A 20,581-nucleotide genomic window follows, 5' to 3' on the forward strand; every position below is an offset into this window, starting at 1 on the left:
CCAGTCCCACACGCCCGGTGCCTCGGGGTGATCCTCGACTCTGCCCTCTCTTTCAAGCCACATATCCAAGCCCTTGCCTCCTCCTGTCGTCTCAAACTCAAAAATATTTCCCGGATCCGTGCTTTCCTTGACCGCAACACTGCAAAAACGCTAGTGCATGCCCTTATCATCTCCCGCCTCGACTACTGCAACCTCCTACTCTCTGGACTCCCCTCTAGCACTCTGGCACCACTCCAACCCATCCTACACTCTGCTGCCCGACTAATCCACCTGTCCCCTCGCTATTCCCCAGCCTCTCCCCTGTGTCAAGCCCTTCACTGGCTTCCTATCGCCCAGAGACTCCAGTTCAAAACCCTCACACTGACATACAAAGCCATCCACAACCTGTCTCCTCCATACATCTGTGACATGGTCTCCCGGTACCTACCTACACGCGACCTCCGATCCTCCCAAGACCTCCTTCTCTACTCCCCTCTCATCTCTTCTTCCCATAACCGCATCCAAGACTTCTCCCGTGCTTCCCCCATACTCTGGAACTCTCTACCCCAACACATCAGACTTGCGCCTACCATAGAAACCTTCAAAAAGAACCTGAAGACTCATCTCTTCCGACAAGCCTACAGCCTGCAGTGATCCTCAACCTACTGAACAGCCGTACAGCCAGCTCTTCCCTCTCCTAGTGTATCCTCACCCACCCCCTGCAGACTGTGAGCCCTCGCGGGCAGGGTCCTCCCTCCTTGTGTACTCGTGTGCCTTGTTATCTGCTCATGTTTAATGTATTTGTCTATATTTGCCCCGTATTCACATGTAAAGCACCATGGAATAAATGGCGCTATAAAAATGTATAATAATAATAATATAGCAAGCTGGACAGAAAAAATAGCAAACAAAAGTAACACAAGCAGAACTTAGCTTATGCAGGGCAGACAGGCCACAAGACGATCCAGGAGAGAGCAAGACCAATACTGGAACATTGACTGGAGGCAAGGAACAAAGAACTAGGTGGAGTTAAATAGAGCAGCACCTAACGACTTAACCTCGTCACCTGAGGAAGGAAACTCAGAAGCCGCAGCCCCACTCACATCCACCAGAGGAAGCTCATGGACAGAACCAGCCGAAGTACCACTCATGACCACAGGAGGGAACTTGACCACAGAATTCACAACAGTATACTGCCTTAGGCTAGGGTCACATTGCGTTAGTGCAATCCGTTTAGCGCTAAGCGCTAGCGGATTGCGCTAACGCAATGTCTTTTTCGGGGTCGCGTTAAACGTCCCCGCTCTCGCAGATCCCCAATTTGCAAGAGCGGGGAACGGACCTCGGGCGCACCGCTGCAAGCAGCGACCGAGGCGCGCTACAAAAGAACGGCACATCGCTAGTGCGTGCCGAAAATGACACGCGCTAGCAATGCGCTTTAACATTGCGGGCAATGGGAGCGCTAACGGATGCGTTGCACGGCGTTAATTTTGCCGTGCAACGCTGTCCACTAGCGCTCACACTAAAACGCAATGTGAACCTAGCCTAAAACCATTTCACAGGAATTTTGGCAGCAACACTGGCATATAGACCAGTGGACGGAGTTGCAGGTTTTCTCTCTGATACTGGATACTGTGAGAGAGGAGCAGGTACGGACTGTGGCTGAAATTCAGCCCTGGCATTTGAAATCACACAGACCCATGTTGTCCCCGTCCCCATGGACCAGATGGGATATATTACTAATATTACCCTGGATGGAGGAAAGGCAGATTTTCTACAAGACCAATATTTCTAATGATACCTGTGGGCTACGGGGGTAAGTGATGGAGTCAGCAACTTTGTGCTCCATCACAACCGTTAACAGTATGGGTGTCTTGAAAACACTGATTCTGTTAAACAACATAGCAGACAAGGCGGCCCATGACCAGACAGGCCCTTCTGGCATTTGCCAGAATTGCCAGATGGCCAGTCCGGCCCTGGAGAGGAGGATGCGATGCAGAAGTAACAGAGTAAAAAGAGTTGACCTCGGATGGTCTCAGTGCAGAGCATATCAAATCAAGAAAAGTTTGCCTTTAGCAGGCATGGGGAGACAAAAGTGCATTTAAAATATAATGTAGTATTTAAAAAAAGACACAAGTTCTGATATATATTTACCCTGATTGTAACTTATTTTTTGTGATAATAGCTAACCTGTTTTTTTTTTTATAGTGCCTGGAATACAGGTGAACCCAACAATGACAGAGATATCGAACACTGCAGTGAAATTATTGGAGAAGTTCAATTGTGGAATGACCTCCCATGCAGTCTGAAGCGGAAATTCTTATGTAAGGGTGTATGGAGTTGTTAAGGGGATTTCAGCTTTGAACAATCCCATTTCTTAATGCCTCTTCTATATAACTCATAGTGCGAGACCATGTTGATTAGACATTTATTTCCTGTACTAAGAACTCATTCCTAAAGCTTAATTGTTTACATAATCACGTTTTTTTTTTTCTTCTAAAACTAGACTCTTGACTTATTATGTACATGCCACCTAATACTGATTCAGAGTGTAGACTTTTGTAAAGAAACACAAAAACCCCAAACGTGTAAACTCATGTTTATGGCTAAAAACAAAGCCTGATGATCATTCCTTCACCCCATTCCTAATAAAATAAAGGTTGACTCCCAAAATATAATGTGAGATATGAGAGTAAAGGGGGTGATAATGAAGTGGGGCCAGGGCACACGTGTCGTTTGCTGTGGGCCGGAACTGAGTTCTGGTTGCCCTGCAGCCGCTCTTCTAAATGGATGTCTGGATGGAATGTGTGGTGTGGTGGAGTATGTTCCTTACTCACTTTTGCTTTGGGAGCACTCGTTTCCTCCCCATCCATGGGACTGGTCCCCGCTACAAACGAGACAGAAGACCTTGGGTCCGGGATAACAGGTTCGACTTTACTATGCAATTCGTTTACACATGGTTGCAGCATACAGATTAAGGGTATGTTCACACGTTCCTGATTTCCATCCTTTTTTTCAGGACTAAAAACCGCAGCTCTTTGCAGAAAACGCAGGTCCTTTTTTTGGTGCTTTTTTGGTGCGTTTTTTGATGTGTTTTTTGATGCGTTTTTTTATGCAGTTTTCTATGCAGAGTCTGTGTGTTTTCTAGGAAGTTTTTTAGGGTTAAAATGGCTGAAAATACCCTAACCCTACCCCTAACCCTAACCCTACCCCTAACCCTAACCCTAACCCTACCCCTAACCCTACCCCTAACCCTAACCCTACCCCTAACCCTACCCCTAACCCTACCCCTAACCCTACCCCTAACCCTATTCTAACCTTAGTGGAAAAAAAAAATTCTTAATTTTTTTATTGTCCCTACCTATGGGGGTGACAAAGGGGGGGGGGGTGTCATTTACTATTTGTTTATTTTGATCACTGAGATAGGTTATATCTCAGTGATCAAAATGCACTTTGGAACGAATCTGCCGGTCGGCAGATTCGGCGGGCGCACTGCGCATGCGCCCGCCATTTTGCAAGATGGCGGCGCCCAGGGAGAAGACGGCCGGACGGACACCGGGAGTCCCGGTAAGTATAAGGGGGGGAGATTAGGACACGGGGGGGCATCGGAGCATGGGGGGAGGGGAATCGGAGCACGGGGGGGGCATCGGAGCACGGGGGGGCATCGGAGCATGGGGGGGTGGGATCGGGGCAGCCACACTCCGCCCACGCACTTCCGCCCGCTTCCCCGCACTTCCTGCTGCAGCGGTTCGGCACCACAAACCGCAATAAAACCCGCAGATATATTTTTGATCTGCGGGTTTTACTGCGGGTTTGACCTCACAATGGAGGTCTATGGGTGCAGAACCGCTGCGGTTCCGAAAAAAGAAGTGACATGGTACTTCTTTTTTCCCGCAGCTATTCAGCGCGGCTTTTTTTCTGAATTTCAGGATCGTGTGCACAGTGGTTCCTGTTTTCCATAGGGTACATTGTACTGTACCCTGCATGGAAAACAGCTGCGGAACCGCAGCGGCAAAAACGCTGCGGTTCCGCAGAAAAAAATGCACTGTGTGAACATGGCCTAAGACAAAGTCCCTTTTTAGTGATGTACCCTTAGTTTTGTGATCCATCAATTCTTGACCCCATCCTGTCCTGAGACCTACCATCTTTCCCTCACTCTGCGACCCGGCTGATATCTTCCTCACCAGGGAGACAGAGGCATGACTCTCTGTACCTCTTCCGGACCATAGGCCCGAGACTGTCTCGGCATCCAGATCTGAGTGAAGCTGTGCCCACATTCTTCTAGGAAACCTATACTGACCGGACCCGTTCTCTTCTGCCACAGTTTAGCTGCACTAGAACCTGCTAACTCTGCTATGTTTAGCCTTGTTCTCCACTCCACCCAGAATTCGCACTTGATGAGTCTTAGACTCTGACTAGAATGTCTGTCTGACTGTCTCTGACTTCTACTGACTGTAACCCAGAAAACATTTTCTTGAAACTTCATCTAACTCATTGCAAACAGTGGGCTAATTCCAACTCTATTAACTGTCTAATGTAGAACACACTGTAACCCTATCTACTATATGGTGTATGGTTCCCCTAGTGGACGGACCTCCCACAGTCCCGGGGACAGCCATAAGCATAGCCTGTAGGAGAACCAAACATACAACACCGGCCATAGGGATAAACTACAGCACCGTCACAACCCCCTGTTGCCACAACGTCTTCTTCATCCCAGCCTCCCCCTACAATAACTTAATGAAAACTTCCCACATCATGTCACAAGAATGTGGTTCAGAGTGGACCAATGACAGTAACAAGCTGCAATGGGTAAGATGGGTGATGACATGAAGAAAAGTTCCTGTGGTCCTACCTAAGATCACCGGATGCTACAAAGGGGGACAGTTGATATTAGCAGGCTGTGATCTTTCATCTTGCTGTCATATTCTGATTTCCCCTTAGTCCTACTTCCCTACTCAGATGTAATAAAACATTTCATTGTTCTCCTTATTTTTTAAGTAGTTCTGTGTCCCAAATAATGCATTTACGTCTTAATATCATTTGAAAAACAACACTCTTGGCTGTTAAGAGGTTTTTCTCTACTCGACAACCCCTTCCAATGACTAAAGGGTGCTGGCTTAAGTAAATTAAAAAAAAATCTAAAAATTACCTCATGCACCGCTCTTCCATTCTCAACTCTGAGGCTAGTCCGATATGTAGGCGTAATGTTTTTTTTTTTACTTAATCCAGCACCCTGGGGTGGGAGGTGCCTTTCTTATTCATATGTAAAGTAAGTGCCTTTTGCACATTTGTGCGCTTGATTTGCTAATATAATAACCATTTACATGTCACAGAACAGAAATCGTAACATAGCCCTGCGTGTAATAAACAGCTCTAACAATGTAATAAAAGTAAAGCACGATCTGTTTTCTCTGACTTTTGTTCTTTGGCTTCCTGATAGCTTGGAATTGCAGAAATTGCTTTGGTAAGTATATTTTAGATTTAGTTTGAAAAAGTACAAAAACAGGAAGTTACTGAAACTCTTTTAGACATTTCCATTGTCCATCAGTGAGATAAATGGATATTTAAAGTATGGTAATTCCATAAGGGTCCTATATGTATTTCATTCATTGTTTGTATGTCTTTGTGAATTTCCTGTCTATATGAGCCTTTAGGGTATTCTCATGAATCCTGTGTGGCACCCCAGGAGTCCGGTTGCCACAATGGCATTGCCATCCTCATTGGGGGGGTGGTGATGTTATGACTGGACACAAGGAGGGATTCCCTAATCAGGTAATACAAACATACAACACCTTCCTAACTCCAGACCAGAAGAGGTAGCTCTAAGCCCGGTTTCAGGGTAGCTTCCCTATAAGTTCTGGTCTGGAGGCAGGGTTAGTGAGTTTAGTGTGAGACAGTGAAGGGAAAGGAAGCAAGAGAGAGAGGAACCTGGAGTCTGGAGCTGCGATTGGGCTCACCCCAAGATAAAGCGCAGAGACCGGACACCGGAGTCCATGGTGGTGAGAGGATTGCATACTCAGCCACCGAAACTGGAGGGCAGGAGATTCCAAGTCTCCTGGCCCCAACTGACATCCGGAGGCAACACAGCAGGTCAGCAGCCTCGGGCTGCCAGTGAGATGGCAGTGCCCAAGACACGCTCAGGCTGTCAGCCATACAGATTGGAAGTACAGACACTTAGAGGACTTGTGCAGAGCTTCAGGCAGGAAGGGTCAGAGTACAAAGCGCAGAAGGAAGGCCTCCAAACCCACCTGGTTAAGTGGATCCCAAGCTGTTTCCAGGCTGCCTGGACCCCATCACCAAATGCAACCTGTACCTTGGACTGTACCTGCATTTTATCAGTGAAAGGTAAAGGAAACTGCTATCCCTGTGTCCTTCAATTATTTCCTGCACCCTCAGTCCTGCACCCCGCCTTCAACCATCCCTCTTACCAACTGTACCGGTAGCCCTGGAGGCTAAGCTCTACCTGTGGAGAGCCATACCAACTCTACTTCAACTCCATCAGCCCCAGTGGACCCCTTTAAGCAGCGTCGGCCATCCCTGGAAGAATACCACAGATGGCGTCACAAGTTGACTTATTCTCCCCTTCAACTCATCCCCTTTTACTGGACGCCCAGGGCCACGGACCGGGTCACTGCCACTGTGACCACCCCTTTAAGTACCACCGGATCCAGCCCGAGTGGCCCACAGCCCTAGCGGGAGCTCCACCTATGTGTTGCAAAAATTGCTGAATCGGTTGTATTCATTTTGGAGCTTACAGAAAACCATGCACATTTTGTAGAAAACCCCCATTCATAGGTATAGGATGGATTTTGCAGGTGCAGAATTGTTTGTGTGTGAATATAGCCTTAAAAGGGTTGCCTCACTGCAAACATTAATAGAATGTCTTAAGGAAACATCATCAATGTCTAACAGATGCAGGTTCCAAGTGCGAAGAGAAAGATAAAGCTGTAGATGATGCATAACCATTTCAAGATCCAGATTCCAGCAAGGTTCATTCAATATTCTCTCAAAGTTTAAAATGAAAATTCAGCATGCAATATATTAAGACAGTAGCACACCTTGCAAAGCCTCAGGGTTTCGCCCTTATGGCTTCCTCCGGAGCCTACTGAGTATGGCTTATCCATGGCGAGGATTACAACCACAGATGGGAGCATAGAACCTTATTTCTGTGCACGAACAGTGTACCAGGACAAATTTTATACTTCATAAGAGCAAAGATTAGACACAGCAAATGGGAGCTTAGAGGCTTATGTGAGGGTTAACAGACACATAGCATCTGAGTGCTGGGACCTGAGGGTGAAGAGAAGTACTACTCTAGAGACAGCCAGAGATAAGTGCCTCTGTATGAGGAACTGTGATATGGTAATTGAGTGGGCCAGAAGAGTGAGTAAGTTGCCAGACTGGGTCTGCACAGTACTGCTATCAAGTGTGACATGGGATGAAGACAAGCACTGTGTATGTGTGCTTTGCTACAGCATGAGAGGCAAGCAGGTTGTGTCCGAGTTAAGGAAGTTCTGCTGAGGTACTTGCCAGCAGTCTGTGTCAAGTACAAGGAAAGTGTTGGTTTGTTATATACTAACCATTTACCTCTTTCAGTCCTGTTTTAACCATCAAGCTTGTAAGCTCCCAGTGAGTAAAAAACCACGTCAAATTACATTTGGTTTTCAGTCCCTGAGTGGGGAAACCAACAAGGGCCAGTGTATCCATATTATTTATAGGAGCACACAATGCCTCACAATGTCCCTTTACAGGTTAGCAGGGTCTGCCACTGTCATGCACTTCTTCCCCCCTACAGTCACTACTGTAGACTATAAGACGCCGGGTTGTTTCAGAATTTTTTTATATTCTGTATATAAAAAAATATTTCCTTAGAAGGGGTATTCCCATCTCCAAGATCCTATCCAAATATGAAGTAAGTGTAGTAATAGTAGTAATATTAGCAAATTCGTCCAATTAGAAATGTATAGTTCTTCTGATTTGCTATATTGCTTCCCCAATGTGCAGGGCATTGCAGTAGCTTGGTTATCCTTACCACTGATATAGTAACAGTTAGTTAACTGTTAGTGGTTGTAACAATGGATTCCTAAGCTACTGCAATGCCCTGTACATTGGGTAAGCGATATAGCAAATCAGGAGAACTATACTATATTTCTAATTGGAGCCATTTGTTATTATTATTATAACTACTACATATTGGGGTAGGATCCTGGAGATGGGAATAACCTTATAAGTCTGAAATATGTTTTTATCATAATGTTGCCAATGTGACAGTCTCAATGTATTCAGATAATTTTTCTATAAGACAGATGACAACTTTGTTGTGACTTCTTCAGACTTGTCTATTTCTAGGGATATCTGGTCACACATTAGCCACGAAAAACATTTTCTCATTTCTATCAAAACCACAGGTTCCTCCTTGTGACATATGATTACTACAAAGAGAAAAAAAATATTTTTTTCTCTATTTTCTCTACAATCCAAGAGTTCCTCCTTCCAATCTATAATTCAGTAACCGGAATAGTTTACCGGCACAGTTGGATGGTGGGCTACGTGGGACCTCCTGTTATCAGCCCCTTTATAGTACATAGCATATAATACATATATGTGATACCACGCAATACAGTGCCACTACTATTATATACTATACAAACAATATATTACACACAGTGTATACATTCGTGTCATGTAATGATGACATAAATAAGTTTTATTGCTCTCAATAAGAGAATTAAAATAAAAATCTAATAAATCTGAAACCTTTTTAAGTAGAGATTTGTGAGTCCACTGGCTCGCTTACTTCCTCTGGCTTCGGTCTTTCTTGTTTTCACTCTTTGGCACCTCCATCGCTCACTAGACCTCAAGTGCGGGCCATCGTGCACCGTAAGTGCTGAATAAAGAAGACTGGAGAAGGAAAGGACAACTGAACTGGGGGGAAGAAGCGAGTTGGGCCCATAAGGAGTTGTGGTGCGGGCCAAGGTGAGTATAATATATAGTATTTTTTAACCCATCCGTTCATTATGCTATGGGGTCTGGAAAGACCTCGGAGCAGAGTGAAAGACTATTACCAGAAATTCAATTCGGATTGGATAAACTAGATAAAATTTGAATTTCCAGACTGAATGTGAATGAAACAGTAGAATCAAATTTCACCAAATTCACTATTCAACTCTATATTTTAGGGCAGGTGCACACGGCGGTATTATTGGTCTGAGTGCGATCAGACAAAACATCGGAACGCCACCGGACCGATGGGGCTGTGCACATGTCCAATTTTTTTTCAAAGTCTGAACTAAGAAAAAAAAATCTCGTCGTGCTCAAGTTTGCTCTGATATTCGGATTGCACTCGGCCATGCAAGTCAATGAGTCTGTGGAAACCATCGGACTGCATTCGTAAAACATCTGAGTGCAGTCCGATTTCTTTGCACTGACAGAATGGAGAAGAAGGAGTTTTATTCTATCAGCTGGAAATCCTCTTGGCAAACTCCAGTATGCTTTTACAATCTGTACTTCCTTCCTGGCTCAAACCTGCAATTAACCCTTCATCTGCTGTTAGCATAACATACTCATCTCTGGACTTGTTCACATAACAAACGTTGCTGCAACCGAATGTATCTTCTAAACAAACAAGTTTGCCTGATCATCACTGCTGCCAGTGGCTATCCACCTGTCTGATCATTAAAACTTTGTCTGCTGTAAGCATCAAACTTTTCTCTGGAGTTTGGAGTTGTTCACCCTACTACACCGCTGCAAGTCCTGAATTGATTATATATTTTAATTCCTGTGTATGAATCACCCCTGGCTCTGTGTCTTTATCCACCTGCTGTCCTATTACTCATTGTTCCATGTGCCATTTTTCATGTCTTGCTTGGTGTGCCACCATCTTTGGTCCATGCAGTCCACCGTAGAGAATCCACTTCACCACTTGAGACCTTAACAGAAATATCAGACCATGGATTCCATAGGTACTGCAGCGTTAACATAATTGCTTTTGGATACAGAGGACTTATCTGGACTCAGTGGCATAACTATCATGGTCGCAGCGGTCGCCACTGCGACCGGGCCCAGCAGGTAAGGGGCCCGGCAGGTCAGAGGCACCTGACACCATGTTGCAGTGCAGGAATCCAGGAGATCCCTCCCGCACGGCAGCAGTCCGAGACGTATCTAGGGGGAGGGGTCAGCCGGGGTATGTGAGAGGAACTTGGAAGCAGCTCCAGCAGCATGGTGAGACAGCATCTCCTGCTCTGCAGCCCCAGGACAGAAGGTGAGAGCGGGGGAAGTGCGGGACATGACAGAGCTGTGCAAGCAGGAGAAGCTGAGGAGCTGCAGGTTTATATCAGCCTCCCCTTTACCAGAGAGGAGAGTGTATGAGCTGGTGTGTGTTTGTGTGTCATATCTATAGTGTGTGTGTGATATCTGTAGTGTGTGTGTGTGTGTGTGTGTGATATCTGTAGTGTGTGTGAGGCAGGGGCGTAACTACCATGGTTGCAGCGGTCCCCACTGCAACCGGGTCTGGCAAGTCAGAGGCCCGACAGGTCAGAGGCACCCGACTCTCCCCGTCACAGCCGCCACAGTGAACTATACCAGCGTCTATGATGCTGGTACAGTTCAAAGCAATGATGGAGGAGAGAGCGTCTCAGCTGATGCTCCCTCTCCCATCATTCCCCGCTCTGCCTCTGACACTGCGGGTGCGTGATGACATCACTTCATCGCGCACCCGCTATGTGCAGGGCCCAGGCAGTGCAGCATCTGCACAGGTGATGTTGGCCGCCATATTGGCAAAGCCTGTGACGGCTGCTGGGACCAGGAACAGGCGGCTCCGGAGCTAGTGGGGGGCACATGGACCAAGCCGCCCAGGAGGGGGATGCCGCAGCAGCTCAGCCATGTGGAGTGTTGTGAATTCTGTGGCAGAGTTCACTCCTGTGGTCACAAGTGGTACTTCGGCTGATTCTCTCTGGGATCTTCCGTTTGTGGAGGAAAGTGGTACTGCAGCTTCTGAGTTTACTCCCTCAGGTGATCTGGTGAGCTCGTTAGCTTCTTCTCTACTTAACTCCACCTGATGCTTTGATCTATGCTTCCTGTCAAAGTTTCAGTGTGGGACTTGTTTTTTCCCTGGATCATTCCTGTGGCCTGCTGCTCTGCAAAGCTAAGTTTTGCTTATGTTATTTTGTTGCTATTTTTCTGTCCAGCTTGCTTTATTGGTTTTTCTCGCCTGCTGGAAGCTCTGAGACGCAGAGGGACCACCTCCGTACCGTTAGTCGGTGCGGAGGGTCTTTTTGTCCCCTCTGCGTGGTTTTTTATAGGTTTTTGTGCTGACCGCAAAGTTATCTTCCCTATCCTCGTTCTGTTCAGCTAGTCGGGCCTCACTTTGCTAAATCTGTTTCATCTCTATGTTTGTGTTTTCATCTTACTCACAGTCATTATATGTGGGGGGCTGCCTTTTCCTTTGGGGAATTTCTCTGAGGCAAGGTAGGCTTATTTTTCTATCTTCAGGATTAGCTAGTTTCTCGGGCTGTGACGAGGCGCCTAGGTTCTGGTCAGGAGCGCTCCACGGCTACCTTTAGTGTGGTTTGATAGGCTTAGGGATTGCGGTCTGCAGAGTTCCCACGTCTCAGAGCTCGTTCTATTATTTTGGGTTATTGTCAGTTCACTGTATGTGCTCTGACCTCCATGTCCATTGTGATTCTGAATTGCCTTTCATAACAGTGGAGGATCCGGGGATGAACATGGAAGTGTACGGGAGAGGCGGAAGGGAGGTGTGTCTGCTGCCCGTGTGTCGCCGTCTCGGCCCCCAGCGTCCCTGGCCCCCTGTGACACCAGCCCCGTTTCCTCCCTGCTTTCCCGTGCCCCATGTCCTAGTAGGTCCCCAGGTTCAGGTCATTGTGCTCCTCCAGGCCCCCCGTACACACCTTGTTCCTCCTCCCCTGGTCTCCCAATGCTCCCCATCTCCCATGCCCTGAGTCCTCCTGCACCCCCATGCATTCCCTGCCCCTTGTCCCCGTGTGACTCGTCTGCCCTGCTCTCAAGCCTCCCCTGTCCCCTTTCTCACCGTGTGTTCTCCATCTACCCTGTCCTTGTAATCCCTGTGCCCCTTCTTCCCTCCTCCCAAGTCTCCCCCCCATCTTCCTCTGTCCCCTTGCAGCCCTTGCGTCCCTATCTACCCTGCCCTCAGAGTCCCCTTGTGTCCTCTTGTGCCTGTCTCCCTTGCACCCTAGTCCCCGTGTGTTCCATTGTGCCCTTCTCCCCTTCCTCCTAGTCCCTATGAGTCCCCTTGTGCTTGTATCCCTTGTCCCCATTTGTAGCCTTGTGTCAGTGTCCCTTGCCCACTAGTCCGTGTGTGTCCCCTTGTGCCTGTCTCCCTTGTACCCTTATGCTTGTGTCCCTTGTCCCCGTGTGCCAGTCTCCCTGGCCAACTAGTCCCCGTGTGTCCCTTGTGTCAGTCTGCCTTGTCCACTAGTCCCCGTGTGTCCCCTTGTCAGTCTCCCTGGCCAACTAGTCCCTGTGTGTCTCCTTGTGCCAGTCTCCCTTGTCCCCTTGTGTCAGATTCCCTTGCCCACTAGTCCCCTTGTAACCTTCTCCCCTGCCTCCTAGCCCCATGTGTCCCCTTGTGCCTGTCTTCCTTGCTCCCTAGCCCCCCTATGTTACCCTTGTGTCTGTCTCCCCTAGCCCCCATGTGTCCTTCTCCCCTGCCCCCTAGTCACCATTTGCTTGTGTCTTTCTCACTGCCCCTGTATGGAGGGGCTGCATTACACTATGAGGGGGGCTGCATTATATTCTATGGGGGTTACATTGTATTGTATGGCAGGGCTGCAGTGTACTCTGTGGGGTGCCTGTATTTTACTATATGTGGGCTGCATTATACTGAATCGAGGACTATGGGCAATATATTATACTATATGAAGAACTAGGGTGCATCATACTATGGGAAGTGAATTGTACGACATGGATGACGATGGTGGAGCACTATGAGGAGTGTATTATACTATATGGAGGACTGAGCAGTGTATTTTAATGTTTGGAGGACTATGTGGGTGTATAATACTAAATGGAGGACTGAGGAGTGTATTATACTATATGGAGGACTATGAGGGGTGCATTATACTATATGGAGCACTATGAGCAGTGTATTATACTATATGGAGGACTGAGCAGTGTATTTTAATATATGGAGGACTATGTGGAGTGTATAATACTAAATAGAGGACTGAGGAGTGTATTATACTATATAGAGGACTATGAGGGGTGTATTATACTATATGGAGGACTGAGCAGTGTATTATACTATATGGAGCACTACGAAGAGTGTATTATGCTATATGGAGCACTATGAGGAGTGTATTTTAATATACGGAGGAGTTTATTATACTACATGGAGGACTGAAGAGTGTACAATACTATATACTTCTTATATGGATCCCCATGACTTCTATGTTAGCCCCTGATGAGTATAATGGTTTATTTTTTCTTGTATACATTACATAACAATGGCAGTACGGGGGACAAATATATGCCAGGACGGGGCACTGGATAGTTATGCAACTGAGGTCACACTATACAACTTTGCAATAAAGCTATAGTGTGCACAATTAATAGGGAAAATGTGAATTTGGGTGGAAAATATTTTGGCATGGTGGTGGGGCCCCATTTGAAAGTTCGCACCGGGGCCCATAACTTTGTAGTTACGCCACTGTCTGGACTGGTTATGCATCTTCCTGTGACTCGATGGTTGTCCAGGCTGTGCATGACTTCTCAGCCAATATGGATTCACTGGCTCAAATGCCAAACACTTCCAGCTTCTTAACGCCAGTTGTAGCCTAATTCTTACCCAGGACATTTTGTTTGGGAAGCATCTCCACATTTTCTTACTTCTGCACGTTTTCATGGAGATCCTAAGGCCTGCAAAGACTTAACCCCGGAGTCTCCAGTTCCCAGGAGACAGAGGAGAGACTTCAGGATCTCAAGAGCTGCTGGTGACTGTACCCACGTTGGAATAAGGACCCTCCAGTCAGGACAACCCTGGACTGATAAGTTACAAGAACACTCGTTAACCATTTCGATTCCGCTTAACTGTTTACTGTTTGTTTTATCTCTATTAACCCCCTGTTTACTCCCTGCGAGGAGAATCTTACTCCTGTTAATAAATTCCTCTCAACAGTTGGTCTGTCTGTTCCGTGGTGACATACTCAACCCTGCACCCTATTACAAGTCGTCATGTAATGTATAAAAGGTAACAATATTTATTGAACAATATAACAGTAAAAGGTATGAATAAAATCCAAAAAACTCAGTCATGGTAAGGTAACTATGTGAATGGTGGATACAGGCGCTGCCACACACACACCGCGACCATAATGGGTGAGATCCAGTCCTTTATATGATCATCTATTCATTCATGATAGGGAGCCCTTAGTGGGACTCTATATGTGAACTACTCACTATATACTATGTTTCTGTGAACTTGTGATCTCTGGTCGTTGACCTCTAGGTGTGTCTGTGTGGTACTTGAGTGTTACCTGTATCCACCATTCACATAGTTACCTTATCATGACTGAGTTTTTTGGATTTTATTCATACCTTTTACTGTTATATTGTTCAATAAATATTGTTACCTTTTATACATTACATGACAGTTTCGTGACTCCTTCTTCAGATGATATATGTACATTGTATGGGAGTTCTTCTGTCCAGTTTCGGACGTATATGTTGCTCTGTTCTTATTATTTAACCCTATTACAAATGCGGCTTAGCTGCAATTCCAGATACAGATAATGGTCAAAGGTTGCAATAATTCTAGAAAAAGAAAAGCAGACCCTTTTTTAATCCTACAACATCCCCTTCATTGCTACAGTTCCATGTGTTTGTGTAAGGCTATTAGAACTTTACGTTTATTATCCACATACAGTACGTCATTTAGTTCTTCACTTTTAGTGCTATATTAGCCGCAGAAAAAAAAATTCAAATCACTGTCATGAAAGCATTTAAACCAGAAAAAGCAGCATTGTATCTATTGGTCTCTTAACATACAAGTAATCCTCGTCAGTTGGGTGATATGGTTTAGAAGTTTTGACTCAGTCATTATCAACAGCCTGGGGTTTAGAAATATCATATTTTAGCCCATCGCACGCAGAAAACTCATTCTTGCTATTTCTTCCATATGAGTAAATAAAACAAAAAAACAGGATGCTCGGACCACTAACCTAAGCTTTAATTGGTACTGGGATTTCTGCCTTGTAGCAGATCATGGCAGTACTTCCCATCCCCAATATTGCCAACTGCTGATGCTGGCCCTGATGAATAGTCCTTCTATAAAGATGAGCAAATGTTTAAAAACTTTGAAAGTTTAGCTGAATTTTCCTAAGAAATGCAATACTGCAAATTGAAAATGCTCCAGTGCCCCCAATAGCCCTGAAAAGATGTGAATGACGCTATTCTTTATTCCTCACACACTACTTTTCTTCACTGCTATGATGTGCTGTCACACACTATCTGTATAGTATCTATAATGTTTTATGGCTTTCTCTCCCTCTGAGATGTAACACCCACTCACTATCCTAAAATGGTTGCTGGCCTTCTTACTTATGCTTTTATACAGGCTGTGCTAGTTCCTCTTGATTGGCTGTGCTGTAGTGTTCTGCCACCAATGTACTGGGTGAGATGTGTTTGAGGGATGTGAACATGGATCTCTGTATAAGCAATAGCAGATAGCGTTACTCACTAACTTGTGCCCCTACTCTTGATGAGCTGTATGTGATTAGTCCGGAAGGATGATGCAGTGTTGAATTCAACAGGTTTTATTCACAGTTTCTTGATGAGATCAGGGGAGATAACAGGGAAGTTGAAGGGATGAAGATGAGGTAGAAGTTAGAGCTGATATTAGAAGCACAAAGTTAGAGGTAACAAGAAAATCCTTTCTCCAGTCCTGAAGCATGTGTTGTCCAAGATGGCACTGACCACTAGAAGGAAATGAGATAAAGAGAGGAGAAGTTGCAGAAAGAAAGGTATTATGGGTAAAGCACAGTAATAATACATGAACAGCATAATATAACAATGGCCAGTAGATAGCAGCAAAGTACAACAAATACAATAGTTGATAGAATTAAACCATATACATTCAACAATGTTCTGTAATAACCGAAAGTCTTTGAAAAAGATTTAGCTAACAGCACACTCCCCATCTGAAATCCTTGAATTTCACTATTTTAACAGTCTTGAAGTGGAGGTATTTTCCTTATGGACACTGAGGGATACCTCAACCTGAAAGACAAAACAGTGCATGAAATGCAACAATAACAATAACAATAACATAAACGAGGTAGACAAATGTCTATAACCAGTTCCTGAAGTAATCGAATGGTTCAAGTTCCAGTGCAATCAGAAGAACATCGTAAGTAGTCCAAAAGTTCCTTCTGGTTAGTTGGATAATTAATTATCAACCGTTATGAGTAAGATAACCTCTGATATAGGCCTAATGAAAGATTTATGGTCACCTTGCTTCGTGACTGTCACTTCCACTTTGCGCACCTTTCAATCTTCACTTAGAAAGGTTTTTGATATAAGTTCCATAGGTCATGAGTTTCTTTCCACCTTCTGGTCTTTCATGAGGACAAGATCTCCTACTTGTAAGCTCGGATTAACTTGTTGCCATTTTCTTCGTCTTTGGAGGTGGGTAAGGTACTCCGTCTTCCATCTACTCCAGAAACAATAAGTCAAATGTTGTACATGTTTCCACTGTCTCAGATATTTGTTACCGGACACCGAGTCTTCAGGTAAACTAGGAACAGTTCCAAGTTTCTGAGTGAGGAGAGTTGCTGGAGTAAAGGTACCGTCATATTTAGCGACGCTGCAGCGATCAAGACAATGATGCCGATCACTGCAGCGTCGCTGTGTGGTCGCTGGAGAGCTGTCACTCTGCTTTACGGCCAGCCAGCGCTCACAGTCAGTGCAGGGAAGCAGAACGCCGGGGGACGCGACAGACACCGGAATGTAAGTATGTAGTGTTTGGTTTTTTTTACATTTACGCTGGTAACCAGGGTAAACATCGGGTTGCTAAGCGCGGCCCTGCACTTAGTAACTTGATATTTACCCTGGTTACCAGTGAAGACATCGCTGAATCGGCGTCACACACGCCAATTCAGCGATGTCTGCGGGAGATCCAGCGACGAAATAAAGTTCTGGACTTTCTGCTCCGACTAACGATGTCACAGCAGGATCCAGATCACTGCTGCCTGGCAAACACAACGATATCGCTAGCCAGGACGCTGCAACGTCACGGATCGCTAGCGATATCGTTGTTAAGTTGGTCAGTGTGAAGGTACCTTAAGAATAGCAGGAGATTCCAGATCCATAGATATGGGAACAAGAGGATTTGAGTTTACAATAGCAGACACTTCTTCTAAGAAAGTGTTTAAGGTTTTGTGAGTGAGTCTTGAAAGATTTGAGTCCATCAGCATAGACTCCAGTATCCTACGAGTGATGCCTATCATTCTTTCCCATGATCCACCCATATGGGAAGCATGAGGAAGGTTGAAGACCCACGAACAACCATTATTTGCCAAGAAGTACTGGACTGGTGTTGAATTTAATTGTAGTTCTCGACAAGCACCTATGAAGTTTGTTCCACAATCCGATCTCAATTGCTTTACTGGTCCTCTGATGGTGAGGAAGCTGCTTAAGGCACTGTGGAAACTGGAGGAATCCATGGATTCTATTACTTTTATATATATCGCTTGTACACTCAGGGGCGTAGCTAGAGCTTTTGCCGCCCGGGGCTGCTCCCGAGTTTGGCGCCCCCCCCCTCGGCTCAATACACACAAAGGTTACCAAAAATAGGACAACACGCATGATCGGGACTGCAAAAAAAAAAAACCAAGTTCTGCTTACCTGACCGCGCTCCTGCTCTCTCCACGCAGCTGAAGCGTGCACTCGCCGGCGACTGACAATGACGTCAGCATTGCCCCCAGTGTCTTCAGCAATCATCTGCCCCAGTGTGTCCTCCAGCATTGCCCCCAGTGTGTCCAGCAATCTGCCCCAGTGTCTCCAGCATTGCCCCAGTGTCTCCAGCAATCTGCCCCAGTGTCTCCAGCATTGCCCCCAGACAGTGTGTCCAGCAATCTGCCCCAGTGTGTCCAGCATTGCCCCAGTGTGTCCTCCAGCATTGCCCCAGTGTGTCCAGCAATCAACCCCAGTGTCTCCAGCATTGCCCCAGTGTCTCCAGCATTGCCCCAGTGTGTCCACCGTTAGCTTATCAAAAAAAAACCAAACAAACAGGGTCTCCTCACCTGACCAGCGCTCCATGCGGCGAGCTCCCTCCAGCAGCGCACACTCGCCGGCGACTGACAATGACGTCAGAAGCCGGCGACGTGTGCGCTGCGGCCGACTTCAGCTGCCAGCCTCCAAATGGCTGGTGGCTGTTGTTAACTATTGACGTGCGGGCGCGGGCCCACACGTCAATAGCGTTAAACAGCTTCAGCACCGGCCACGGTTTTAGAGGGCCCCGGGCGAAAGAGTCTCAGTGGGCCCCCCCTTTAACACATAGCACGATTCATGATGCAGATACAGCAGAGAAATATAGCATAGCCACATAGCATATAACACAGCCCACGTAGCATATAGCACAGCCACGTAGTGTATAACACAGCCCACATAGCGTATAGCACAGCCACGTAGTATATAACACAGCCACGTAGTATATTGCACAGCCCACATAGCATATAACACAGCCACGTAGTATATAACACAGCCATGTAGTATATAACACAGCCCACGTAGCATATTGCCCAGCCACGTAGTATATTGCCCAGCCACGTAGTATATTGCCCAGCCACGTAGTATATTGCCCAGCCACGTAGTATATTGCCCAGTGACGGAGTATACAGCACAGAGTCACGTAGTATATTGCCCAGCGACGTAGTATATTGCCCAGCCACGTAGTATATTGCCCAGTGACGGAGTATACAGCACAGAGTCACGTAGTATACAGACTTAAAATAAAAAATAAACATATACTCACCCTCCGATGAAGTTCTGGCCCTGTACCGCACGAGGCAGCTTCCGGTCCCAGGGTTGGTATGAGCGCAGGACCTGTGATAACGTTGCGGTCACATGACCGTGACGTCATGGCAGGTCCTTCTCACATACCATCCTTGGCACCGGAAGCTGCCGCTTGCATGGAGCGGGCACTGGAGCGTGGGGAGGAGCGGGAAAGGCGATGGAGGGTGAGTATAGCAGGTTTTTTGTTTTTTTATTATTTTTAACATGACATATTTTTACTATTAATGCTGCATAGGCAGCATCAATAGTAAATAGTTGGGGACACACAGGGTTAATAGCAGCGGTAACGGAGTGCGTTACACCGCGGCCCGTTACTGCTGCTATTAACCCTGTGTGAGCGGTGACTGGAGGGGATTATGGAGCGGGCACTGATTGTGGGGAGGAAGGAGTGGGCGCCGGGCACTGACTGCAGCGGATGGACTAATCGGACTGTGCCCGTCGCTGATTGGTCGCGGCAGCCATGACAGGCAGCTGCCGAGACCAATCAGCGACGACAGACAGAGGCCGCGACCAATGAATATCCGTGAAAGAAAGAAAGACAGAAGGACAGACAGAAAGACGGAAGTGTGACCCTTAGACAATGATATAATTTATATATGTCTGTCCACTATTTCATCCTTCTTCTCCGCTAGATTTCTGAAACTTAACATGGACAAAACAGAATTCATCATCTTTCCCCCATCTCACGCGACCCCCCCAACGAACCTATCCATTACAGTAAATGGCTGCCCACTCTCCCCAGTCCCACAAGCTCGCTGCCTCGGGGTAATCTTTGACGCTGATCTCTCCTTCAAACCACATATCCAAGCCCTTTCCACTTCCTGCCGACTTCAACTCAAAAATATTTCACGAATCCGTTCATTCCTCAACCATGAATCTGCAAAAACCCTAGTCCATGCCCTCATCATCTCTCGCCTTGACTACTGCAACCTCCTGCTCTGTGGCCTCCCCTCTAACACTCTCGCACCCCTCCAATCTATTCTAAACTCTGCTGCCCGACTAATCCACCTGTCCCCCCGCTATTCCCCGGCCTCTCCCCTCTGTCAATCCCTTCACTGGCTCCCCATTGCCCAGAGACTCCACTACAAAACCCTAACCATGACGTACAAAGCCATCCACAACCTGTCTCCTCCATACATCTGTGACCTCGTCTCCCGGTACTTACCTACCCGCAACCTCCGATCCTCACAAGATCTCCTACTCTACTCCCCTCTTATCTCCTCTTCCCACAATCGTATACAAGATTTCTCTCGCGTATCACCCCTACTCTGGAACCTTCTACCACAACACATCAGACTCTCGCCTACCATCGAAACCTTCAAAAAGAACCTGAAGACCCACCTCTTCAGACAAGCCTACAACCTGCAGTTACCACCGATCGACCAAACCGCTGCATGACCATCTCTACCCTCACCTACTGTATTCTCACCCATCCCTTGTAGATTGTGAGCCTTCGTGGGCAGGGTCCTCATTCCTCCTGTACTAGTTATGACTTGTATTGTTTAAGATTATTGTACTTGTTTTCATTATGTATACCCCTCCTCACATGTAAAGC

General features: G+C 46.4%; 2 protein-coding genes across 3 annotated transcripts in view; both read left to right on the forward strand.

Moving 5' to 3' along the window:
• Positions 1-2,470, forward strand: part of LOC138677021 (CD209 antigen-like protein C) — a 56,856-nt gene extending 54,386 nt beyond the window's left edge. For both annotated transcript variants that reach the window (XM_069766815.1, XM_069766814.1), the window contains one exon: positions 2,185-2,470. In XM_069766815.1, the coding sequence (XP_069622916.1) occupies positions 2,185-2,323 (139 nt within the window). In that variant the 3' untranslated portion in view covers positions 2,324-2,470. The remainder of the gene's footprint in view (positions 1-2,184) is intronic.
• A 2,264-nt stretch (positions 2,471-4,734) lies between these two features.
• Positions 4,735-20,581, forward strand: part of LOC138674629 (C-type lectin domain family 17, member A-like) — a 102,432-nt gene continuing 86,585 nt past the window's right edge. Inside the window, exons 1-2 of the mRNA XM_069762445.1 lie at positions 4,735-4,788; positions 5,313-5,443. Coding sequence (XP_069618546.1) covers positions 4,735-4,788; positions 5,313-5,443 — 185 coding nt within the window. The remainder of the gene's footprint in view (positions 4,789-5,312; positions 5,444-20,581) is intronic.

Source organism: Ranitomeya imitator, chromosome 4 (assembly GCF_032444005.1).
Source record: "Ranitomeya imitator isolate aRanImi1 chromosome 4, aRanImi1.pri, whole genome shotgun sequence".
NCBI lineage: Eukaryota > Metazoa > Chordata > Amphibia > Anura > Dendrobatidae > Ranitomeya > Ranitomeya imitator.